The sequence below is a fragment of the Harpia harpyja genome, chromosome 2 (assembly GCF_026419915.1).
Source record: "Harpia harpyja isolate bHarHar1 chromosome 2, bHarHar1 primary haplotype, whole genome shotgun sequence".
NCBI classification, from domain to species: domain Eukaryota; kingdom Metazoa; phylum Chordata; class Aves; order Accipitriformes; family Accipitridae; genus Harpia; species Harpia harpyja.
This window is the reverse complement of record NC_068941.1, coordinates 39206133-39232026: the sequence shown is the minus strand read 5'-3', so window position 1 is coordinate 39232026 and position 25894 is coordinate 39206133. Positions and strand designations below refer to the sequence as shown.

General features: G+C 42.4%; 2 protein-coding genes across 3 annotated transcripts in view; one reads left to right on the top strand and one right to left on the bottom strand.

The window, feature by feature from the left end:
* The first annotated feature begins 54 nt into the window (after positions 1-54).
* On the top strand, positions 55-20480 carry POLR2B (RNA polymerase II subunit B). 2 transcript variants are annotated; one of them, XM_052776601.1, is made up of 25 exons: positions 55-182; positions 489-561; positions 2294-2444; positions 5564-5676; positions 5950-6169; positions 7099-7257; positions 8300-8464; positions 8975-9171; positions 9899-10018; positions 10388-10574; positions 11694-11837; positions 12119-12258; positions 12380-12491; positions 12952-13106; positions 13364-13562; positions 13672-13840; positions 14305-14401; positions 15744-15838; positions 16127-16377; positions 16463-16552; positions 16836-16943; positions 17412-17525; positions 17618-17778; positions 19152-19347; positions 20233-20480. In XM_052776601.1, the coding sequence occupies exons 1-25, from the start codon at positions 164-166 to the stop codon at positions 20320-20322; spliced, it is 3525 nt and encodes a 1174-aa protein (XP_052632561.1). In that variant the 5' UTR covers positions 55-163; the 3' UTR covers positions 20323-20480. The 2 variants fall into 2 exon arrangements, with proteins under 2 accessions (XP_052632561.1, XP_052632571.1); XM_052776611.1 differs by lacking the exons at positions 55-182; positions 489-561 and having other exon boundaries at positions 2303-2444; positions 5541-5676.
* Positions 20426-25894, bottom strand: part of IGFBP7 (insulin like growth factor binding protein 7) — an 18790-nt gene continuing 13321 nt past the window's right edge. The window contains exons 2-5 of the mRNA XM_052776632.1: positions 25732-25841; positions 24059-24175; positions 23079-23205; positions 20426-20658 (exon numbers count right to left, since the gene is read on the bottom strand). Coding sequence (XP_052632592.1) covers positions 20639-20658; positions 23079-23205; positions 24059-24175; positions 25732-25841 — 374 coding nt within the window. The 3' untranslated portion in view covers positions 20426-20638. The remainder of the gene's footprint in view (positions 20659-23078; positions 23206-24058; positions 24176-25731; positions 25842-25894) is intronic.

The following is a 25894-nucleotide window of genomic DNA, read 5'->3' as shown; positions in this document are numbered from 1 at the left end:
CCCCCACCCGCGCTGCCTCCTGGGAGGGGGCGCGTGACGCGCGCAGCGTGCGCAGGCGCTGCTCCGCCGCCTTCTCGTCGCCGCCTCGCCGGTCGCGGGCTCCCGCCGCGCTTCTCGCCCCTCTGCTCGGCCGCTGCCGCCCGCGGCTCTTCCCGCCGCCACCATGTACGACGCGGACGAAGGTGAGGGCGCCGCGGCTGCAGGCCGCTCCCCGTCGGGCCTTTTCCCCGGTTCAGCCCGGCGGGGGGGGGAGGCAGGGCCGGCGGAAGGCGGTGAGGGTGAGGATGAGGATGGGGGTGAGGGATGCTCCGGGCGCGGTGGGGTCTCCCGCAGGGGCCCTGCCGCCTTCGGGGGGGCCGGGGCACTGGTGGGGTGCCGAGGCGGGGGGGGGTGTCCATCAGCTCGCCGTGTGGCGGCCCCAGCTCCGCAGGCGAGGGGAGACGCCGAGGTGATTGGAGCCTGGCTGAAATGTTGTGCTTCCCCCACAGATATGCAGTACGATGAAGACGATGATGAAATCACCCCCGACTTGTGGCAAGAAGCCTGCTGGATCGTTATTAGGTGGCTTTTTAAAACTCGCCGTTCTTAACGCTTCGGCGTGTGTGTTCTTGGTCTTACGGGTGACACTTAGTTCACTAGCAGCGTGTCGTGGAAGCTGCAGGCTTGGTTATGCTAAATTTAGCGCTTTCAGAGCAGAAGGTCTTTAAGCAGAAACAGCAGGGTTGTCATTAGGAATTAAGCCCAGCTGAGCCCCTGTAGGATACCCTGTTTTGAATGAAGTTAGAAGTGATTTTGATTCCATATCCAGCACATGATTTTGCCCACTACTCTCACAGTTGATGCTGGGATTAGGAAATCAGTACTTGGCTGTTGCACCATGTTAGTGTTTCTCCAGCAAGACATGAATGTCCAGGACCTGCAGCTTCTTGTGACTGTTAAGGAGTGGGATGCTGTGCGGAACTGGGTAAAAAGTGTTTCTCTTGCTAATTGCACCAGTCATCAAATGTATATGACTGTTCTCTTGGAGCAGCAGTTGCAAACAGAAGGGTGGATCTGTGGGGGTGGTCCCATGGGCAGTCGAGAGCAGAGATGAGAAACTTTGGAGGCAGAAGGAGATCCTTTCTGTTGCAGCCCAGTGGAGAATGCTACCTCCGCTTTCAGTCTGATGGGAGGTAACAGAGGCAAGTCCCTCCGCTGAGGCCGCACCTCACTCTGTATGAAGAAACATTTTTTTTTTTGCTGTGAGGGTGACTGAGCACTGGCACGAGTTGCCCAGAGAGGTTGTGCAGTCTCTGTCTCCATCCTTGGTGGTATTCAAAAGCTGTCTGGACATGGTCTTGGGCAGTCAGCTCTAGGTGACTTTGCTTGGGTGGGGTGATAGGACAAGATGACCTCCAGAGGTCCCTTCAACCTCAGCTGTTCTGTGATACAGGTTGCCCTTTTCCTTCCTCCTTCCCCTTGTGTGATACCAGACTGTGCTGGCAAGATTCACTATGGCAGCAGCACAATAGCCAAGGGGGTGTTGCCCTTCTTGGGGTAACCTGAAGTAATTGGCAGGGAGGTAGTTTTCACCAGTTTTCTCTACAGATCTTGGCAGCGATGGGACAGAAGCTGAGGTAGTGTGGGTTCCCTGGCTGGCTTCAGGAATGTGAGGCAGAGGAGCTTGCTGGCAGGAGCTCATGCAACAGACGTGTTTAGGTCATCCCATTAAAAGTTAGGATTTGAGGCTTCAAATTTAGCCTTTGATTTTTACACTTAGGTTGTGCTGGGTTGAAGCTGGGTGACGTAAAGGCTAACGGAAATCCAGAGGAGGAGTGAAGCTGGGAATCTCTGTGTGGCTGGAACAGAGGGGATCCAAGCTAAGAAAAATTCTGAGAACTGTTACCTTGACTTAGGGGCATGCACTCAATTTACTGCAGCTTGGAAAATTAGTTAAAGCAAAGTAATTTCAATACATTGTTGAAAACTTCAGCTGAAGCCACTTTTACAGAGGTTTCAGTCACCATGTTTCCCTTCTAATTTAAGGTAGACTGCGCGTACAGTCATGGCTTAGCTAAGAGGTGGCAGCAAGTCTGTTACTTCATAGTGTCCATGCCTTCAAATGCTGAGAGAGAACTGTTTAGGATTTTTAAGCATCTGTGTTTGAAAGTCATGCCTTGGGAAAAGTGAATGTGTTCGATTCTGTACTGTATTTCATGGCTTTTGAAGGCTTTGTAATAAATACTTCTTAAGCTTGTTGTATAAAGTACGTAAATTAAGATATCTTGTTTGTTAACGCACTTTTTTTTTTTAGCTCCTATTTTGATGAAAAGGGTTTAGTCAGGCAACAGTTGGATTCTTTTGATGAGTTTATTCAGATGTCTGTGCAGAGAATTGTTGAAGATGCTCCACCAATTGATTTACAAGCTGAAGCCCAGCATGCCACAGGAGAAGTGGAAGAGCCGGTAAGTGGAGACCTTCAGCAGAGGTGGTGTGTTTTTACAATGCAAAATGATTTTACGTGGGGTTTATTCAGCCCCCGTCTCAAGAGATGGAAATATATCTAAGTTATGACACTGCTCATGCAGTCAGTAGGACAGAAGTGTGAACTCTTTGGAGTCTATGAGGTACATGGCCAAGTTTCCAGATAGTTGAGTATATGGCTGAGAAACACATGCACGAGCTTTGTTATCCATGGAATCGAACTTCCCTCTCCTATGGAGTTACTCTCTCCTGCTGGTTAAATTGTTGATTGAGCTGAGAACTGACCAAGAGCAATTGGCTGCTGCAGTTCATGCTGTCAATTACTGTACGAAACTGTACTGACAGGGAGGTAGCAAACCAAGTCAGGTAGCCAAAAGCAAACTATGTTTTGGTGGGATTTTGACTTTCACTGGCTTTACTGTGGCAAGAAATGTTTATGGCTGAAAAGTTCTCTGTTAGCTTTCTTTGGCCAAAGTTAGGCCCAGGTTTTCAAAGGGTGCCATTGTTCATCATCTTCCATTGGCACCCTGTTCCAAAGGAGAACAAATTATCTGAGGTCTGTGCTGCGTGATGGCTCTTCTGCACCTTCTACAGTGGCTGTGGTACTTCCATCCTTGTCCCTCCTGTGGTGTGATACCTGTTCCATAAGTGATCCGTTCCCCTGCTATCAGTCACTACCTTGCTGCTTCCCTGTAGAGATATAAAGGAATTTAAGATACCTGAGCGTTGAATTTGTTACACTTTTTCACTATTCCTTTGCATTTTTTTGCAGGCAAACAACTATCCTTTAGAGATAACAACTGAGATTTCTTTTAGTTTCTTTGTTAGACAAACAGTTCATCAATGTTTATCTCACTGTAATTCTCCTTAATGTTTCTTCTGTTATTGTATGTATATTATTGCGGAATTCTCTAGCTGTGCAGTTCTGCAGTTGGTATATGCCCTGTATGTGGTTAAGGTTCAGATTGTGAGCATGGTATGTAACTTGATACCTTTTGCCCAAAAGCTAGTATTTTACTCTCTCAAATCAGAGAGGTTAGTTTCTTATTCTTATTTATGAGATTAAAGTTTTTAGGAATAGGTCTAGATATGAGAAAAAGGAAACTTTTTTCCCTTCAGAGTCACTTGCAGGCAACCTCTCGCCTCATTTGAAGATACTGGATTAATTTAAGGAGACTGAGTTTATTGGACTAATTTGACTTTTTGTTTCTTTCTCCCTCCATTTCTCAGCCTCAATTTTTGAAAGCAATTTGGGCAATTTGTAGCATATCAGAGTGTTTAACAACCATGATCAGAGATAGTAATTATGGTAAATGTGTTCTCCTTGAGAGCGCTTGCATGAGAACTTGGGAAACTTGGTACTATACGTGGCCGCTGCTGCAAATCCAGGAAAAAGGTGTTTCTTTGGGTAAGAATTGAGAGAATTTTTTTGACCTACAAAGTGTTTGCCAACAAGGCTCTGCCACCTGCTATTGTAGGAAGCGTTTATGTCTTTTTAAAATCAGATTGTTTTGAGGTCCTTTCTGATAATTCACCTCTTTGTTTACTGATCCTATAGAATCATCTTAGGAACTGGTGTTACCCAGCTTGCTGTGTTTTTAGTTATTGATAAAGGTTATCCTTCTCCAGTAGCAGTTTTGGTTAGTAATGAGTAAGAGAGAATATCCTGAATACAGAAGGCTTGTAATTAATACATGTTGTGGACAGAGCAGCAATGACACTTCAGTTTGTCTGAAAGCTGTGTTTTTTTGATAAATTGATGCAATAATCTGTTTAATCTCTAGAGGAAACAAAACCACGTAGCGCAGGTGTTAGAAAGGTGGTTTCTGTGGCTCTGTGTAAGACAAAATGTATGGGATGGATAATTTGTACCTTTGCCTTTAATAGAGAGGCCAGAAAAAGGGCTGAATATGAGGACTTTGAAAATATATTTCAGAAAGGCTAAAACCACTTGCAACATAAACTGTAAGCTGACTTTTTTTTCCTCTGCATTGGAGCTTGCTCTGCTAGAACAAGTGTTGCTTTGGTGGTGTGCTACAGTGGAGTCCTTATGACTGAGATACGGTAAAATGCCTGCATGGAATTCAAGTTTTGTTTTAGTAATAGATATTCTCAGCTGGCTTCTAGGCAGATACTTAGTTGGGGTGGCAGCACTGTAGTTATTTATTTATGTTAGCTTCTGTTCTGCAGAGGGATGTGGTGGGAAATAGCAACTTGAAGAAAACATTGTAAGGAGACAAGCCTTTCAACTTGTATACATGCAGATCTGATGATTGCTTATGTTTCTCTACCCGCCTGGATTTTGGTCTGTGAAAGAATGCTTTGTGAGTAGAGTGGCTCATCTTTAGGTCCTTTTGCATGCAAGGAGGCCGAGATCCAGCAGGCTTGTGCACCAGGGCTGAGATTACACATACAAACTGCTTGAACAAAGCTACTGTTGTGTGACTGCTTGCTTTCTTTTAAGTTCTAGCTCCCCCTACCAGATACACAAATGCACTTTGATAAGGGTATTGTTTTAAAACTTTTACCCCTTTATTTTAAATGCAAGGCTTTTGATTTTAAGTGAACTGCAGGCTCTAAACCTCGTTGCAGTAGAATTCTGAGGGGTGAGTGGCACTCGGAGCAAAGCTTTACAAAAAATCCCACATTGTTTGATATGTCAGCTATCTCATTGTATGTGTTGAAGCAGATTCACCTTTTTGCATCATAAAACTAGCAGTTTTATCTGAAGTTACCTAAACAATAAGTATCTAAGAAGGCATATGTAAGGCATATTCTGTTTGTTAATATATTCACTGACTTGGCAGATTTTGAGTTTGTTAGCTGTTTTATAGGAAGAAGACTTATTTGGGTACTTTATTCTTCTCTTACCAATGGTTTTGACCCTTCAGTTTCCTCTGTTGTTTTTTATTAATGAGGTGTTTAGAAATTATTGAAAGTTTTTGAGTGCTTTTTTTGATCTAGTCATCTGAAGAGGGATTGTTTCCATGTTTTGAGCTGAGAACATGCGGCAGCATTGGGTATTAAGCTCTAGGGCTGCTCTTGAACAACCAAAATGGATGTTTCTTCCATTACAGGTAAATGTCTTCTTGTTTTCCAGCCCCGGTATCTGTTGAAGTTTGAACAAATCTATCTCTCCAAACCTACACATTGGGAAAGAGATGGAGCACCCTCACCTATGATGCCCAATGAAGCCAGATTGAGAAACCTTACGTAAGAACAAACTCTGTAGTGGATAAACACAAGGAAGGACTGGCTCTGCATTATTAATTGATAGTCTTTTTCAATTTAGTAGTGCCTTAAAAATGTAATAATTACTGCTCTATTTAAATTTCCATGTCTAGTTGTTAAATCCAGACGATGATTGATGATTTGGTAATAATGCTTAATATTACCAGTGAGTGCTTGAATAACCACATTCATTATACTTGTGTACAACTTTGAGTAATAACTGACAGATAATACAATGGTGTTTTTATTCTGTAGGTATTCAGCCCCCTTGTATGTGGATATAACTAAAACAGTTATTAAAGAAGGAGAGGATCAGTTACAGACACAGCATCAGAAAACTTTTATAGGAAAAATTCCTATTATGTTACGTTCAACATACTGTTTGTTGAACGGCTTAACTGACCGTGATCTTTGTGAACTGAATGAATGCCCGCTTGATCCTGGTGGCTACTTTATCATTAATGGATCAGAAAAGGTAAGGGATTATACCTTGCACAGCCATCTTTACAGACACTGAAAGTATTGTTACTTGTTTCCATATGTTTTGCCAGGAGCATAAGCACTTTTATTCCAGTGTATCACAGTCACTGTGGGTGCTCATGATCTTGTAGAAAGATGGGCTTTTAGTTTTCTGTTAGGACTTTCTCGAGCCACCTTTTCTTCTTCTCTGAGGCACATTTCCCTTCTTCAGTTTCATAAACTGTTTTGCGTTGAATGCCACTAAGTACTCTAGATATTTTCCTTTCCATTTTCAACATTGCAGAGCAGCGTGCTCTCTAAAATGGAGTACTTTTTCACTTGGAGTCTCCTCCAGTTTGTTCACAGCAGTATAGATGCATTTTATTGTAAGAATAGGTTCTTCCCTCCATTGCTGTGGATTCAGCTTTAGCAAATCATACCCTCTCCATGCTTCTGCCTTACCAATGGAACTGTCTGTTTTTTGTAACTGACACCTGGGCAAACACAGCAAAAGAAATAGAATTGTATTTTTCTTCTGGGAAAAAAAAAAAAAAGCTGGCTTTGACTATCAGAGCTGGCATTTAAATTTAAATGCCTGTGTAGCGTGTTGGCCTTGGAAACAGGTGGTGAAATGCTTTCTCTATCAGTGTTGTGCCTAAAGCTAACAGAAATGTCTTGGCACAGCTAGCAAATGTGGTAAGTACATCATAGAGAACAGTATTCTCGGAGTCTTTTGGTTATTCTATCTTAACTAGGTGTATGTTTTGCTTAATACTGTAGTTTTAAAATGTAGAATGTAATCCAACTGAGTTTGGCAAATTGACTTAATGCTGTGCAGTGCTGTTAAAAGTTAAGGCACCTGAAGGAATAGTAGAAACACAGTGCTTGTTACTTTCAGCATGTCCTTTTGTCAGTTACTTATTAGTGTTCTTGTTTCTAACACAGGTTCTGATTGCTCAAGAGAAAATGGCTACAAACACAGTGTATGTGTTTGCAAAGAAAGATTCAAAATATGCCTACACAGGAGAGTGTAGATCTTGTCTGGAAAATTCCTCTCGACCAACAAGTACTATATGGGTTAGCATGCTGGCCAGAGGTGGGCAGGTATGCCTAAGCAGTAATAACCCCTGCCCTGGGGCTTACAATAAAGATTATTTTAGGAGTTTTCGTACTGTCCTGTCTATTCATGTCATTTACTTTCGGGATTTTGAGAAGAAATTTCTTCTGATGCTAAGTTGTAAAGAAGGTAAAATGAAATAAAAATGTATTCTGTTTGTCATAGATTATGCCTGTCTCTGGGACAAATAATTTGAGGATTGAAATGAAGACTCAATTTGTGGCAGGTTTTAGGGCGAGGCTAAAAAATAATTTTAGAATTACTGTAAATGAGTTTTTAGAAAATCCAAACAAGCTGTGTTCTGTTTTTTGACAAAGGACAAGAATAGGAGCAGGGACTCTGTCTTTGCTGATGGCTAAGCTAGTGTTTAGATGTGTTTTGCAGACCAGATGTTAATTCATATTTAATATCTAATTGTGCCATCTGTGAGGGGAAATAAGTGCTATTCATAATTTCAAAAGCAGAAGGTGTCAGTACTCATTTACCATTGCGCTGATGTTTGGAAAAATCCCAAACATGTTCCAAGACTAACTTTAATAGAAGCCTTACACCACTCTTGCTCCTGATGGCTAAGGCACTCTTCAGTGATTGTCTTTCTGCATCCCACAGTGTTTGTTTCTTTCTGGGAGGGGGGAGCAGCTACTTGTATAATTACGAGCATGGAGTCTTATACGGTGGATTAGAAAAGCTGGGCTTAAGCTGACAGAAGGAAAGCTGAAGGTGGATAGGATTGCTCTTTGCAAACACACAAAGGGAGAGAAATGATGCATACAGATGGGCAAGTAGTATTATTTAAATTCCTTTGTATCAGTTTTTACAGACTTCTAAAGTTAGAAATGTTCTTGAAATAAAAAAGTCACTGCTGGACTAAGGTTTCAGAATAGCTGCTTAGTTGGCCTGTGGAGAAGTAATGTTTCCTGTAGTGCCTGAATAAATACACTTATGTTGTATAATCCAAATCCAGAGAGATATTTTTATTTAAAGGCAAGATCATTTAAGGCTAATGTATGCTTTTCCCCATCTTTTCAGGGTGCGAAGAAGAGTGCTATTGGTCAGCGCATTGTAGCAACTTTGCCATATATCAAACAAGAAGTCCCCATCATAATTGTCTTCCGTGCACTAGGCTTTGTGTCCGACAGGGACATTTTGGAGCACATCATATATGATTTTGAAGATCCAGAAATGATGGAAATGGTAATATATGTTAAATAAGTTATTTCCTGGCTTGACATTTGGTGATGTGTAGGTGTGGCTAATCATAATTCAAAGTATTGTTCATTTTCCAATTGTAATTTATTACTTTATTATTTTTGTGGGTTGTCTATTAGAATGTCAAAAGTTCTCTGCCTAAAGCTATTCTAATGAGTATTTTAAGTGCACAGAGTCTAATGGAAATTTCAAAGAGTTAATGGAGAGGTAGGGTCTTATCCTGCTGCCATTGACTTGAACTGTAAAATCCTGATTTATACATGAAAAAGCAACAGGCCTAGAATGTACTCGAATGAGAACTATTTTTAGTGTGCTTTCTGTGTGCTCCGTTAGTGTTTGCTGCTGCTCTTGAAAGAGCTACTAGAGTAAAGCCAGAAAGAACTGGGTCAGTAATTAGCAGTTCCTGAAAAGAATCATCAGCAAACGACTGCATAGTTTCCTTCAACCCCAACAGGCACTGGATGCTACAGGATTTTGCTGTATTTTGTGCATTAGGTCAAGCCTTCTCTGGATGAAGCATTTGTCATTCAGGAGCAAAATGTTGCTCTAAACTTCATTGGATCAAGAGGTGCAAAGCCAGGTGTCACCAAAGAAAAGAGAATCAAGTATGCTAAAGAAGTCTTGCAGAAAGAAATGCTCCCACATGTTGGTGTCAGTGACTTCTGTGAAACCAAGAAGGCCTATTTTCTAGGGTATGTCAGTGTTTTCTGTCACACATCTGCAAATGGACCCTGAATACAGATTTTATTCACGTATATTTATATGATTGGAAGAACACACTGAATGGAAGTTTGTTTTTAACCTCAGTCTTCTGGATACTCAGTGATAAACTTTAGGGCACCGGTATATTTTCGTAGCTGAAAAAATGCAGATGTTGATAAAACAGAAAAAAAAATTGAAACAAAACAAGCCTCTAACACGTTCTGGATCTTAAGTTAGATGTGATGGTAGTGATAAATGGCTTTTTGACATTGCGTTGCATGGACAACATATAGAGGTTGATAACTAATGTGTAGGTAACTACTGATAAACTGTTTATAATGTAAACTCTTTAAAACTATTAGCACATCCTCTTTATCACTGCTTATTGGTACGCAGATGAACCGTAGCATCAGGAGACTTACCGTTTTACACCTGATTCCGTGTGCTTAAACATAGCCCATATTACAGTACAGGACAGACGTAGCAGAAGACGCATTGCCGTCATGATGTCTCTCTGTAGTTACCTGAACTTTCAGTGGGTCATTCACCTCTAAGGACATACGTGCTGAAGAGGTTTGTTTTAGGACAGCAGTTTCCTAAAGATCCAGAATGGACAGCCTTTAGGAAACAGCTCACTGATTTATCTATGAAAGCATGTAATCTTTGTTGTGAATGTCTGCTGTCAGTTTAAAACATACACTATCTTATTTGCCTTAGGTATATGGTTCATAGATTGTTGCTGGCAGCACTGGGAAGAAGAGAGCTTGATGACAGAGATCATTATGGCAACAAAAGACTGGATCTTGCTGGGCCACTGTTAGCTTTCCTATTCAGAGGGTAACTATAATATGTACATTTTCTTTGGAGATAATTAATGGTAGAGGCATTGCCAACTCTGTGCTTCTAAATCAATCAGACTATTCTGTTGTGTCTGGTAGCTGGTCTTGGGCAACACAGCCTGTATCTGATTATGACTTTTTAATGGAGTGAGTAAGTTTCCTCTAGTAGTAGGTGGCTGGCATCAACTTGTTTTGAAGCATATTTTGTGCGTGTTCATAAACAGGTTAATTTGGTTTGGTTCCCCCCCCCAGTTACAAATTAATTGCTTCTTTTCAGGAGGCCAGTGACATTTTTTCCAAATAGGGCTAAGTAGGCTGAATTGCTACAGTACTGTTTAATCATGTTTCTTGGCATCTTCTTCTACAGAATGTTTAAGAATTTGCTGAAGGAAGTGAGAATATATGCACAAAAGTTTATTGACAGAGGGAAGGATTTCAACTTGGAACTGGCAATTAAAACAAGAATTATTTCAGATGGTTTGAAGTATTCATTGGCGACTGGAAACTGGGGTGACCAGAAGAAAGCTCATCAGGCCAGAGCAGGAGTATCTCAGGTACAATAGCTGAATAAGGCATGGTAGCATTTGTCAGGTTTACATAAGAGTAAAACTATATCATAGAAGAGTTTTTAACATTTCTTGGCAGCCATGCATATTGTATGTTAAATAGAACCATTTTTAAAAGGAAACTTCCAAGGCTGAAACGGATGAAGATCCAAATGGTTGAGTCTATTGTGGGGTTTGGGTTTTTTTTGTTGTTGTCTGGGTTTGGTTTTAGCTATTGTGTTCGCTGCTAAACAGTTGGTGTAGCTCTCGTAAAGACTTTTTGTGTTAGAGCATATACTTGTGCGTCTGGTGAAGTCCTAGTCCCAGGGAATCTTTAGGGAGGATGGATTTCTTTCCTTTAACTACTTCCAGTCCTTCACAGGTGGTTAAAGAAACTTGAGTGACAACTTGTAATGTAACAGTTATATATTCCACAGCTAATGATGAGGAGCACTGACTTTATTAGCCCAGAGCAGTGTTTAGTTAGGCCCATTTCTCACAAAGGTGGAAACGGGAAAGAGGTGACAGTTCTTAAATGCCAGCACATTTTTTTGTCTGGAGCCCTGGTGAGATCATAATTTGGGGAAAGCAAAGTTAGGAAAGGGGCGAAGATGGTAGCTGTCCCTGGATGGTGAGTTGTTGGTGTGTGTGTATCAGGGGCTTGTTTGCTTTTTGAATGAACTCTCACATTTCAGGCTGTAAAATCAAATTTTCTTAAATTTTTGAGGAGCCTTGAGCAGACTCTGAAAAGAATGTAAATGCTGATTTGCTGCTAATAACTAAGTCGTCTTAGTTTTTCAAACTAAGTTTGAAAAGATCTCTGTGTCATTGTACTGGCAAACACTCCTGGTGAAAATGCAGCTTAAAAAGTATTTTTACAAGTATCACTCATTCTAGTTACCTGATCAGGGTAAGCTATACTACAGAAAAAAACAGATGTTGGGGTAAACTTAGTCCAAGATTAATGGACATGAACTAAAAAGTGTAGCTAACAAATATCAGCTGTTTTTAGTTCTTTTGAAGTATATAATTTCTAGAGGGCATTGATCCTTTTCTCTGATGTATCATGATGCCTGTCAACAGCACACTTAAGAAGCTTTGACTAACTGAATTCCTTACTACGTGCAGGTGTTAAACCGCCTGACTTTTGCATCTACGCTTTCCCATCTGAGACGCCTGAATTCTCCAATTGGTAGAGATGGTAAACTAGCAAAGCCCAGACAGCTGCACAATACGCTGTGGGGAATGGTCTGCCCTGCTGAGACCCCAGAGGTAATGAGAGGAGTATTTATGTCAGTACTTATGCCTAACTGCTTTTATCTGCTAGTCGTTTTATAGCTATGGCACTTGTGATAATCACTTGCACTGTTTTTTTTAAATGCTGACGTGAATATTTAGCTTTATAGCTAACTCTGTAGTTGAATGGTAGAAATTAATAAAGTAAATAGCATGTTTTGTGTCCAGTTCCTTGAGGACTTGAAGTTTAAATTCTCAGCTTTTCTTGGGGGAATCTCTTGATTTGGAAATGCAAGTTAACTTTGTGTTTCTACTAGGGTCATGCAGTAGGACTTGTGAAGAACTTGGCCCTGATGGCTTACATTTCTGTGGGGTCTCAGCCATCCCCAATTTTGGAATTCTTGGAGGAGTGGAGTATGGAAAACCTGGAAGAAATATCTCCAGCAGCAATAGCTGAGTATGTACAAATGAAACTGTTTAAACAGACTTAAGCTTTTTATCCTGCACAACACTTCAAGGGTTTGGGTGTTTGTTTGGGTTTTTTTTTAATTATTTGTTTGTTTTTCCCCTCTTTCTAGTGCTACCAAGATCTTTGTTAACGGCTGCTGGGTAGGCATACACAAAGATCCAGAGCAGCTCATGAATACCCTAAGGAAGCTCCGTCGTCAGATGGACATCATTGTGTCAGAGGTATAAATTTTACATCTAGAGTTTGGGTGTCTTTTTAGATGAGAGAGGATAATGCCTTGATACTACTTTGCAAGCTCCAAATAGCATTATTTGCAAGTCTCTTTCTGAACATACTTCACACTGCACTTTTTTGGGGGGGAAGTTTTTGTGGGTTTGGTGCTTTTTGGTTTTGTTTTGTTTGTTTGTTGTATGTGGTTTGTTGTTTGGTTGTGGGTTTTTTTGTTGGTTTGGTTTTTGGTGTTTTGTTTGTTGTTTTTTTTAATGAGGATCCAGTTGAAAGAACAGTTGAAAATAGTCTCTTGAAATGCTTCTGTTTGTAGGAGTGTTAATGTTTGTTCTGTGCTGCTGATAGCACCTGTAAGGTCTTTGCTTTAGGGAACTTTGTTATGCTATTTTGTGTTCCATAGTTCTGATTCTGGGCTGAGACTTTGTACTCACGGGGTGCTGCTTTCTTGTACAGGTCTCAATGATTAGAGATATTCGTGAGCGAGAAATCCGCATCTATACTGATGCAGGCAGAATTTGTCGACCCCTTTTAATTGTGGAAAAACAGAAGTTGCTGTTGAAGAAAAGGCATATTGACCAACTGAAGGAACGAGAGTATAACAATTACAGGTGAGAGATGTTCCCGAAATTCAACTGAATGACTAATTTTCCATCCTGGAAGCTGGAAGTTCCCTCAGATTGGAGAGAGAAATGTTTAAAGCTTTGTGCAGTACAAAGATGCTTTCTCTGCCTGGTAGCTTAATTCATTTGTTTTATCACACTGAGGCAGTGGTAGTAATAATAAGCCAGGAAAGTCCTTTTTCTTGTTACTGCTGAAGAGACACATTTTGTGTGTTAATTGAGTATTTCAGACACTGGTTATTCAGTTGGCAGGATCTTGTGGCCAGTGGTGTAGTAGAATACATTGATACACTGGAAGAAGAGACTGTGATGCTGGCAATGACTCCAGATGACTTGCAAGAGAAAGGTGTGGCATATTGTTCAACATACACGCACTGTGAAATTCACCCATCTATGATCCTGGGAGTATGTGCATCTATTATCCCTTTCCCTGATCACAACCAGGTCAGTGCATCACTTCTGACATCCTGCTTTTAAAGTTGATAAAAACCCCACATGTGTATGTGTAAAGAGCTTTATGTACATACATACTGGTCTTCCCTTGTCTGTCCAGTCTCCCAGGAACACATACCAGTCTGCTATGGGTAAACAGGCTATGGGAGTTTACATTACAAACTTCCATGTTCGTATGGATACACTGGCACATGTGTTGTATTATCCTCAGAAGCCCCTTGTAACAACACGCTCCATGGAGTACTTGCGATTTAGAGAGTTACCAGCAGGTATGTTGTCAGTTAATGTTTATTAAACAAAAATACTGCTGTTTTGTTTAAACTATGTCACATGTGTTGTGTCTAATACTTGAATATTTAGCAAATGTATGTAATTTAAAAAATAATTATAGGTTAAATGTTAACTTGTAGTTTGACACCTAGACTGCAAAAAGTACATTGCTAGTGTTGCAACTGAAATTACCTTATCCGTATAGCCTGCTAAAATCTAATGGGAAAAATGCATTTTCTGTATTGGTGTTTGCTAGATTCTTCACAAGGGGTCACTCTTGACTCTCTTTTCTACCTAAAATTGCATTTGCTGATACCACGTGGTTTTTGTGTGTGGGACATGGAGATTTTATCTCGGAAAGGGTAGAACAGCTTCATTGTAGAGAATACAGCTTATTTTGAGTTAAGTAATGTCTGTCTGGTATGTGTGCATCCTTTCAAAGTATTTGCTCTACATATTACAGGTATCAACTCGATTGTAGCCATTGCATCATACACAGGCTATAACCAGGAAGACTCTGTCATCATGAACCGTTCTGCTGTTGACAGAGGCTTTTTCAGGTAAGATTTTGTAAATTTTTTAACTGTTTGGGAAAAAAAAAAGTAGTATACTGAGTTGTCCAGAGGCTCAAGAAAAGGTTATCTTGTGCTGGAAGACACCATTCTCCAAATCTTTTCAACCTGAGAAGCTTTTTAATTTTTTTTTTTTTTATATGAGAATGGAGGGAGCAGCACAATGAAAATGGTGAACGTGTATCTTAGGAAAACACTGCAAGTAATGGTTCATCCTTTGTGTAACCTGGCTTCCCACTCTGTCTTCCCAACTCTTCCATTTTGGTCTTATTTACTATGTCTACTGTTCTTTGTACGGTGGTTAAGTGAAAAAATATTTGGACTCTTTGCTCTTATATTTTCATATAACTCTTGTCAGTTATGTGAACACCTTAATGCCAATATTGGAGCTTTGTAATATAGTCTTGTCTTTAGTAGCATGACAATTGCTACCAGTGAGGATTGACATTTTTGTCTCCTTAGTAGCAACTGCTATTGGGACAACTGGCAAGTGAAGTGACTTTGTGCATTATAGTTTTTAGATGGGTGTGCTTAGCTGTATAGCTGGTCAATGGGTTTCTAGTTTTGTTCATTTTCTTTTGCCCAAGTTGAGCCCAAGAATTGTGTGCTTGGTATCTTGGATCTACTGCCTACCAATGTAGAATAAGTATGAGACTATTAGACTTTAATGGCTCACATGAAGCTTTTATAGAATCTCCTGTGTGTATGGGACTAATTAAATGTGGATAATATTTATCTGAAAGGCTGTGGCGTGGCTTTGGTGTGCTGGCAAATGAGGCAGCAAACAAAAACCCCTAAAGCCCCAGAAAGAAGCCTATATAAATTGAAAGTTTTCCACTGCAGCTCAGTTGTACTGAGTGTGGCACTGCAAGGTAGCAGTAGAAGCCTAAAAATGCTTGCAAAATGGCAAGTGTAAGGAGAAAAGTAATATGAGAATGATATGATGAAGATGTGAATAATCTTTAGGAATAATAACTACTTTTGAGATGTCAAGCAGATCTAAAGGTCTCTGCAGTTCATCAAAAATTAGCATGTTATCTGTAGGTACTTTGGCAATATCTGAAAAGTGACCATCAAAATGCCACCTGAAACTGGTTTTTGTTTGTTTGGTGGGATGGTTTTTGTTTTTGCTTTCCCCTCCTCCGTGATGGACAGATTAACAAGACTAGAGGAAAGGTTGTGTGGCACGTGAACATTATTTGTTTTGGTTGTCATCAGTAACAGTAGCCATAATATGTGATAAAAGGGTGAATTATAGTGAAATTGAGATGCACAGATGAGGAAAAATGATGCTGGTTTCACTGGAGAAGGCTTTATAACTTTGTTTCAGATCTGTGTTCTATCGCTCATACAAAGAGCAAGAGTCTAAAAAAGGGTATGACCAGGAAGAAGTTTTTGAAAAGCCTACACGCGAAACTTGCCAAGGTAAGATACAGGAGTGTGTGAAGACTGAGTTTTTAAATTAATTTTGTGGGCAAGGTTGTTAATGTTGTTGAACTGATTCAGTCTTTATTTTGGGATATATAAAATAGCAGAAATGTCTGTATTAATAGCAAAATACATCAGTTGACATATTTGCATAAAATTATCTTTAGACATTTCAGCAGTAGTCTGAAGTTGCAAGCAGACTTGTTGAATTTCTACAGAACATCAAAGTAAACATGTTGAAAAATTTGGGAGTCTACCTTTTTTTTTTTCTTTTTTTCCCCAAAGGCATGAGACATGCAATCTATGACAAACTTGATGATGATGGTTTGATAGCACCTGGGGTGCGTGTGTCTGGGGATGATGTCATCATTGGCAAAACAGTAACGCTGCCAGAAAATGAAGACGAACTGGAAAGCACTAACAGACGTTTCACAAAGAGAGACTGTAGTACTTTTCTACGAACTAGTGAGACTGGTATTGTAGATCAGGTCATGGTAACCCTTAACCAGGAAGGATACAAGTTCTGCAAGATTAGGGTGAGCACTGACGTGTGCTTTCTACTTTTAATCATTTTTGTTCTGTATTTAAGTTACCAATTGAATGTTTTCCTATGGCCTACAGGTACGCTCTGTAAGAATCCCACAAATTGGAGATAAGTTTGCCAGCAGACATGGGCAGAAAGGAACCTGTGGTATCCAGTACAGGCAAGAGGTAGTGATTTTTTTTTTTCTTTTTCTTTTTCTCCTTCTTAACATTTTATGTCTGATCTTCTTAGCATTGGAGCTGCCTTAAGTGAGTTGTCTGTGGAATATCTACTAGAGTGCAATATATTGACTTAAATTTAGCTGAAATATGTTTAGAAAGGGACACAGCTCCTTCTTACATGGTACTTCAGTGCCTTTGAAATGCTTTAAAAGATTTAATTTGAATCCACAGAACTGCTTTTCTTAAAGTTGATATTCTGGCCAGTACTGACTCTGTTTCCCTGCTCTAGGATATGCCCTTCACCTGTGAAGGCATCACACCTGATATAATTATCAACCCTCATGCCATCCCTTCCCGCATGACCATTGGTCACTTGATCGAGTGTCTTCAGGGAAAGGTAAGAAGAATCTTTTATGCTGTATATCTGAGCAGTATGAATTAAAGTGTTTTCTCCCCCCCTCCTTTTTTTTTTTTTTGTAAAGATACTACTCCATGGTAGGTGTTAATCCACTAAAAAATAACAGTTGTTCTCCAGTTACTTGATAGCAAAAGCAGGTTTCTTGGAGAAGACCTACAGTCCTGTAAATTTTGTCCAGCAAGTCAGACTACAGTGCACTCTCTCATCTGTTGCTTTTATTCCAAACATTTCCTGTGACCTAGAGAAAGGAGTAGCAAAATTGTTGATATGGTGTATTTTTTAAAATTTCACTGTAAATTGTGTAGCTGATAAAGCAAGATAGGCTACTGTCATGGGCATGGAATCTCACATTCTGGCATGAAGAGTTAAAACTGTTTGAAATAGCTTAATGTTGTCTGACCAGTCCTTCAGAAGTCTGACAAGCTTTTGCAAATCTCTACTCTGTAGGTGTCTGCAAACAAGGGAGAAATTGGTGATGCTACACCTTTTAATGATGCTGTCAATGTGCAGAAGATTTCCAATCTTTTATCAGATTATGGCTATCATCTAAGAGGAAATGAGGTATAATCAAAGTATCAATTCACTGTATTTTTTTCATATACATTTGATGGATGGTAAGGCTTATGTTTCAGTGATTGCCTTGACTACTTCAGGTCCTCTACAATGGCTTCACTGGTCGAAAAATCACATCACAGATCTTCATTGGTCCTACATATTATCAGCGATTGAAGCACATGGTAGATGACAAAATCCATTCTCGTGCAAGAGGGCCAATCCAGATACTTAACAGGCAGCCCATGGAGGGTAGATCTCGGTAAGGATGTTTAATGTTTCTATACAGCGTTTTCTTTTTCTTTGAAGTTTTTAGCCCTAAAAATTAGCTGCCTCAACTTTGCAGCTAGAATTTAATTAGCTCACCCTGATTAGCCACACATTTTAATGTGTTTGGCTTAAGATGATGTACTGCGTGCTGGTGTCAGGGTTTTGGTAGCAGGAGGTGCTTCTGGGATGGCCTCTCTGAGAAAGGACTGGGGGTTGCCCTGTGCTGGACACAGCCACTTACAGCTGGCTCCAACAGACCCACTGCTGGCCAAAGCTGAGCACGTCAGTGATGCTGGTGGCACATATGTGGTAATGTACTTAAGAAATGGTAAAAAACACTGTGCAGCAGTTGTGAGAAGAGTGAGAAAATGTGAAAGGAAGGTCAGTGAAGAAGGAGGGGGAGGAGGTGCTCCAGGCACCGGAGCAGAGATCCCCCCTGCAGCCTGTGGAAACACCATGGTGGCATAGGTTGTCTGCCTGCAGCCCATGGAGGACCACAGGTGGAGCAGATACCTGCACTACAGCCTGTGGAAAGCTGGAGCAGGTTCCTGGCAGGAGCTATGATCTGTGGGGGACCCATGCTGCAGCAATCTGTTCCTGAAGGATTGTACCCTGTGGGAAGGGCCCATCCTGGAGCAGTTTGTGAAGGACTTCCCCATGAGAGGGACCCCACACTCAAGCAGGGAAAAAGTGTGAGGTGGAAGGAGTGGCAGAAAGGAACTGTTATGCACTGACTGAATCCCCATACCCCATTCCCTCTGTGACCATTGGGAGGGGAGCGAGGAGTTGGGAATGAAGAAGTGAAGCTGAGCCTGGGCAGAAGGTATGGGAGAAGATATTTTTAGTTTTGTCTTTGTTTCTCACCATCCTAGTCCATTTTTAATAGGCAATAAATTAAATTACTTTTCCCCATGCTGAGTCTGTTTTGCCTATGATGGTAATTGGTAAGTGATCTCCCTGTTTTTGTCTCAACCCACGAGCTTTTCCATCTTATTTTCTCCCCCTGTCCTGTCGACATGGGGGAGTGAGAGAGCAGCTTGGTTGGGTATCTGGCAGCCAGCCAAGGTTAAACCTACCACAGATAAGTAGAGTATGATTTAATTGTTTTACTTCATTTTGCTATACAGTTGTGCTGTGGCTGTTAGCTGTCTGCCACCTTTAGAAACGCTTAGCAGCAGTTACAAATTATTGTGTTTGCATTCTCCCTAATAGTTCTATTCTGAGGTGTTAGAGGAAAATTAATCCACAGTTTTACACCTGCCTTGTAATACTGCTGTTGTGTTTCTGATAAGTTACTTGTTCCACCAACAAGAACTGATGTATTTTGCCAAAGAACTCGAGTTTTTTTTCTTTTCCTCTTTTCAGTGATGGTGGCCTTCGTTTTGGAGAAATGGAACGTGATTGCCAGATTGCTCATGGAGCAGCCCAGTTCTTGAGAGAAAGATTGTTTGAAGCTTCAGACCCGTACCAAGTCCATGTCTGTAACCTCTGTGGAATCATGGCAATTGCAAACACAAGGACTCACACCTATGAATGCCGGGGATGCCGTAATAAAACTCAGGTACGTGTGGTTTTCATCAGGCAGTGTTTCTCTTTGTGGGCATGAGGAAATGCCACTTCAGTGAATAGGAGGATAGGGAAGTAAATATTTAAAGAAGCACCATAACAATTGCTATTTTAGTTTCATAACTGTTTTCAGTGTTTATAGTGTCCTAGTTAATTTGGATGTTTCCTTATTAATTTTACAGTGTTGGCTTGCCACTTGGCAGGAAATGCTGTTCAAGTATTTTGCAGTGCAGAGTTTTCAGAGACTTTAAAAGTAAACGCTCGAGAGCTTATTTTTAGAAATAAAACTCAGAATCACAGGAATTTAGAGCCATCGCCCTTGTGACTGTCCCCGTGAAGATATTTATGCTTGCAGAGCTGGGTCCCCATGGGAGGTCTTTTGTGTTGCACTTTTTTTTTTAATTAAAAAAAAACTCTGTAGTGTGTGCTTGGTTACAGAACTATGGCAAGAGAGAGTGGCAGCAGAGATAAAAATAGTTGCCTTAAACAGGCTTGTTTTTGTGCTAGGGACTGACTCCTGCATCTCTGACAATGGCATTGGGGTTACTGAAGAGATGTGTGCTGGAAATCTTAACTGCATTTACTGTACATCAGGCACACTTTGCTGTGCACATGTTCCCTTGTTAAATGGCTCAGATCCCTTGGCTGCAGGTTTTATTATTAAAAATGCGTTCTGGATAGCTGCTGTGTAGCCTCTACAGACCACCTCAGCTTCCCTCTTACTTTGTTACTGTCTGTGAGCAATTGTTGTTAAATGCTTTCATGCATAACTTCAGATTCACTTTTGAGCCATAAAACTTGACAAGTTATTTGTGTAGAGGGTGGTGGAAGTTGATGCTTTAGGAGTGCTTACCACAAGCCTTTTGAAATCTCTTTCCAGATATCTTTGGTTCGAATGCCCTATGCCTGCAAACTCCTCTTCCAAGAACTGATGTCTATGAGTATTGCACCTCGTATGATGAGTGTTTAGCCTTTAAAAGGGCTTTTTTTAAAAATGATGAGACTGAAGTGCTCAAGTTTTGTTTCGTTTTGTGTAGGTTGCATTTAAAATACAGTTTTACTCATCTGCTACATGCTGTTCAAAAGTATGTTTATTTCATGTAAATAGAATTAAAATTTGTAATCAAACTTGTGAATCTCTTTATTTGTGTATCTGTGAAAGAAGTGCGCAAGCAAATTGGTGATCAAAGAATAAGGGAGTAAGAGGGAATGATTAGTGAGCCAGAGGTTGCAGCTTTCCAAAATACTAATTTAAAACTGTGCGAAGTGAAAGTCCTCACATCACATCACAGCTCTGCACCGTCATCTGTGGAAAAACAAAACCACGTTACGCTCTGTACTGTTCTAAGGGGTATTATCACAACTTGGGCAGTAGCACAGTGAGTGAGTTTTCTAATGTCTTAGCTGAGGGTGAGACCTGACAACTCAGCCCTGACCCTCCCTCCCTCCCTCCCTTCCTCCCTTCCTTCCTCCCTTCCTTCCCTGCTGCAGGACTACAGCAGCAGGGAGATGGTAATAGATGTCATTTTTCTGTGCTGAGATCACTTGGACACAGACTGACTAACCACCGTAGTGTGTAGCTATGGAGAAGCCTGTTTCGTATGACAGTTTGTGCCATTTAACATTATCGATTTCCTTTAAGTAATTGTGGACTGCCAGCTTGTTGCTGAGCTATAGCATGCTTACTTGAGAGCTTTCCTACAGCTGAAAAAGAACAGCTGTGACATGTGGTGTGCATATAAGAAATAAACCATGAGGCAGTACGCATGGTACTACAACCTTGCAGTAGTTACTGTGAGGGGGGGAGTGAACAACTTCTATTCTGGAGTGTAAGTGTGCTGCTCATGGCACAACTTGGTAAAACTCAATTTCATTCACGTCTGTAAATAAGATTTTGAAAAGGGATTAGAGACTAGCTAAAAACCTTTAGCAAGGCTTCTATACGTAATTGATACTGGGATTCATTTTATGCTCTTATTTCGATGGCAGGTGCTGTTAATATTCTGCTAAAGGAAGTCTTTCAGCTATTCAGGGATATAAGGATAGAGAAAGTCAAGACTATATCCAGCTAAAGCTACTGGATACTAGGATAAAGCTACTGGGATTAAAACTAAGGATTATGTCCAAAAGTGTATTTGGGCAGCACAGTATTCTCTACCTGGCTGCTTTGTTCCCACTGCCTCTCCCTCTAGCATGGTTACAGTTACTGTTCCAGCTCTCCAGATTTATTCCAAAGCACACACAGCCGTGGTACTAAGACATCCTCTTTGCAGCTGGAATGAAGGTGGTTGGTTTGCTGTCAGCTTTGGACGCAGCCTGGCAAAGAGGACCTGGGTTTGAAAACTGGCTGAGGCTGGAGGGTAAAGGTTTCAGGTCTTGCCTAAAGGCCTACTGTGGCATATCTATCCCCTCCTCGGTTTGACACTCCAGCATGCAGAGAGAATGGCAGGGACTAGGATGTTTCCAGGATGGGGAAGAAAAAGGAGGTGCAGGGATTTAAATGCTTGAAGTTCCCCCTCAGTCTTGGGGCTGGTTGTGCCAATACTGCTCCCAGGAGCGATGGGCAGGTTTGGAAGTGAAAGAGAACGGAGAAAGGAAGATACAAATTTAGGGCTAGAAAACCACTGAAAGTTGCTTTGTAAAAACCCCAAAAGGTGTTTTTAATTTTGTATCTTAATCTCCAGTGCTTTATAGCACTTGGGGGGTTATTTAACAATCCCACAAGAACTCTAGCAGCTGAGATTTACTGGGAATCGTAGAATCATACAATAGTTTAGGTTGAAAGGGACCTTTAAAGGTCATCTAGTCCAACCTCATTGCAATAAGCAGGAACATCTTTGACTAGATCAGGTTGCTCAGAGCCCCGTCCAACCTGACCTTGAATGTTTCCAGGGATGGGGCATCTAACACCTCTCTGAGCAACCTGTTCCAGTGTTTCGCCACCCTCATCGTAAAAAATTTCTTCCTTATATCTAGTCTAAATCTACCCTCTTTTAGTTTAAAACCATTGCCCCTTGTCCTATCACAACAGGCCCTGCTAAAAAGTCTGTCCCCATCTTTCTTATAAGCCCCCTTTAAGTACTGAAAGGCTGCAATAAAGTCTCCCTGGAGCCTTCTCTTCTCCAGGCTGAACAACCCCAACTGTCTCAACCTTTCCTCATAGAAGAGGTGTTCCATCCCTCTGATCATTTTTGTGGCCCTCCTCTGGACCTGCTCCAACAGGTCCACGTCTTTCCTGTGCTGAGGACCCCAGAGCTGAATGCAGTACTCCAAGTGGGGTCTCACCAGCATGGAGTAGAGGGCCAGAATCACCTTCCTCGACCTGCTGGCTACGCTTCTTGTTATGCAGCCCAGGATACAGTTGGCTTTCTGGGCTGCGAGCACACGTTGTCAGGTCACGTCCAGCTTTTCATCCACCAGTACCCCCAAGTCCTTCTCCGCAGGGCTGCTCTCAACTCCATCATCCCCCAGCCTGTATTGATACCATGGGTTGCCCCAAGCCAGATGGAGGACCTTGCACTTGGACTTGTTGAACCTCATGAGGTTCACACGGGCCCACTTCTTGATTTTGTTTTGCCAAATCCAGTAAAAGCTGCATGTTAAACTGAGATTTCTAGCGTGCATTTTTTTTTCAGAAAGCATTAAGCAGAGGTGGTCCTTCTGTATCAAGTAACTGAATAAACTGTTAGGGGGAAGAGCTGCTGAGTGTTCGACCACACTACCTACCTTTGGTCAGGGCTATTTCATGCAGAGTTTCCACAACGTGGATTTTTGCAGAAGCTGTTGCCTCTCCTTTGGCATTTGATGCGTGACACTCATATTCTCCAGCATCCTCTTTGCTCAGAGGAGATATCTAGGGAAAGAAACATCCCCCATCCCCCAGTAAGTATCCTGTGCATAGGTAGAGGTGATTCTGTTTTAAGGTATCTTATATAACTTTGCTAATTGCTTGAGGCATAATGAGATGAACAGAGTGCATGAAGTAGCAGTTAACCCTGAGGGAACCACACTGACTGCATGATTTCTTCTGTCTGCTCTAAACAGTCCTTGTTTCTACCTCCGCTTTTGTAAGTGGTGCAGGAACCAACGCCCTGAGCTGTGCTCCCTTCTGCCAGCTTCTCTGCAGCTGGGAGCCGTCATACTTGCAATTCCTTTACTGGGATGCACAGCAGCTCGCTCTGGCCACCCTACTGCTTCCCTCTGATGTCTGGTGACTGCTGATTAGCCTGCAGGTACTCCTGTAGCTTAGGAGGTCTGCTGAGTGAGAGCTGATGGCTTCTGTGCTGTTCTCAGGCAGATGATGTCTTTCACTGAGGAAAGGACAGTTCTGCCAGATCTATAAGGGCTCCTCAGCTGTGGGTGGGTCTTAGGGATGCCTTGTCGCTGTACTGATTCCTTCCTAGACATGGTGAGGGTCGTAGTAATGACAATTAATGGCATACAGAAATGAGATCTTCTGTTTAAGCCTAGCCTTCTCTGATCTAGAATGCATGCTTCTGCTGCATGCTAGACAGAGCGGAAAAACTGCAACGGGTGAGACTGGAGCCAGCAGCCACCCTTACCCTTTATGCCTAATTCACACAGGTTGTTCTCCTCTAAATGCCCTGTATGTTGCCACGTGTCTTCTGTGCTGTTCTTTGTTCGTGAGCTGTCTGCAAACTGCACTGTACCATTTGTGCAGCTCTGCGCACACACAAAGTACTTACGAGCACCCAGCCAGTCACTTCATGTTTCTCAGGGCCCCCTCGGGTCTGGATAGCCAAGTTTTCCCGGTCCCCAGGCAGAAGCTCCATCCTCTGGACACCATACTGTCCCCGAATTATCTAAACAGAAGGGCAGAAAGGGGTAAGAATTTGGGGGCTTATTTATGCTAGAACTGTTAGGACCATACCTGCACACAGACAAGATCAACACTAGTTTTACATGAATGCGTTTTGTGCAGTAGCCGTGTTTTTTCTAGTGCCAGCATTTCACCTTACCCTCTGTATATTGTAGCCCCACTACCCCAATGCCTCAGCGTCTGCACTGAGGCTGCATTCCCCTTGCCTCAGCAGGAACGGATAGAGCAGCACAGCTCTCTGGTGTAGACAGTATTGGGCAGTGGGGTGTGCAGACATGCCCTGCGTCAGCCTGGTCTCACAGAACTCGTGTGCGTGTTCCCAAGGGTGTGTTTAGCCCATCAAATGATGCCTGTGCTGAACAAGGAGGATTCGGCTGCCTGCAGCTGCTGGTAGCCATACGTCAATCCAGTTCAGCAGGCTGGAGCAGCTGCCTTCCAGCTTGGGACTGGGGGGACAGCAGGAGCTGACTGTTGTCCTTGTTTGGAGAGGCTCCCCCGCAACTCTCCTGACGATCAGTCTTTTGACTGTGGCAGTAGCAAAGAACCAAGTGTCTGCATGTTGCTCCTGGAACGGGCTCTCCTTGCATCACCTATCCTTTCCCTAACAGGCCAGCAACAGCCATGTAGGTTTCTGCTGCAGCAAACTGGGCAGTCCCTCCTGGTGGGCACAGCATCGATGAGAGAGTAGCAGTGCAGTCATTCCCCAGTGCTGCGTATCTGAGCCCAGCGCACAGCATGGGATAAGTGGAGCTCAGCCCGTGTTATCACCAGGCCAAGCAGTCTCTTGGCCATGAGGAAGAGGCACAAAAAGCAGAGCAGCGCTGACAGTCAGTGTAAACACAGCACCTGCTTGTAAACAAGCAGAAAATCCTGCCTGGGTCAACATGCCTACGTTGTACGCTCACCCAGCAGTCTGCTCTGGGACCCCTATGAATAAAGTTTGCTGTCTCAGAACAGAGCAATCTTTGGGCCAATCTAGGTTTTTTTCCTCCGTAGTATTCTTAAGCTAGTATTGTTTCAGCTTAAGACCCCTCCCAGGTACCCACAAAGCTGTGGCATTTGAAGAGGCTACAGGGGCCACGCAGTGGCTCTCAGCCCTACAGCTAGGATCCTCTCTGCTCAACACTGGCCCCTGCCCTAAGCGCAGGTGTTACCAGCGTGCTGCCCAAATCGGCACGCCGCTGGCTACCGGAGATAACCGCCGCATGCGGTTCCTTTTCCTGACGTGGGCGAGCCGTGTCCAGCCACCTCAGGAGTCACTGCCGCCAGCAGGGTGACAGCAGGTCAAGGGACATTCCCCGCGTGCTCTGAATACCAGGGGCTGCCAAGAGAAACACAAGTCCCATTCTGCTTCGGGATCAACAAGAGTTTAGAACAAGCAATGACTAGAGACTAAGCAAAGCCAGATGTTTGGGGGTGGACAGAACTGTACCGATGGGAGAACTCATCAAGGGGATCTGCTATGGCCTTTATGCTTACCAGGCAGTTTCAGCTGCCTCAGGTTTGCTATGCTCCAGGAGCTCCTAGCAGGGCCCTTACCTTGTTCCAGATGAGGACAGGGGTTGGGATGCCCATGACTTCACAACTCAGGTAGACCTGTGCTCCTGTCACATTCCAGATGTCCTTAGGAGGGGTCACAATGGAGGGTCCTGCAAAAAAGGGAGGAATGCTTTTAAGCACCGGGTGACTGCAAGCCTGTCTC

What these genes read in the sequence shown, in the direction of transcription:
- POLR2B (XM_052776601.1), top strand. An exon ending in CGAGAGTATAACAATTACAG is followed by an intron (nt 13,107 to 13,363) that starts GTGAGAGATGTT and finishes CTGGTTATTCAG; the next exon opens with TTGGCAGGATCTTGTGGCCA. An exon ending in ACAAGTTCTGCAAGATTAGG is followed by an intron (nt 16,378 to 16,462) that starts GTGAGCACTGAC and finishes TATGGCCTACAG; the next exon opens with GTACGCTCTGTAAGAATCCC.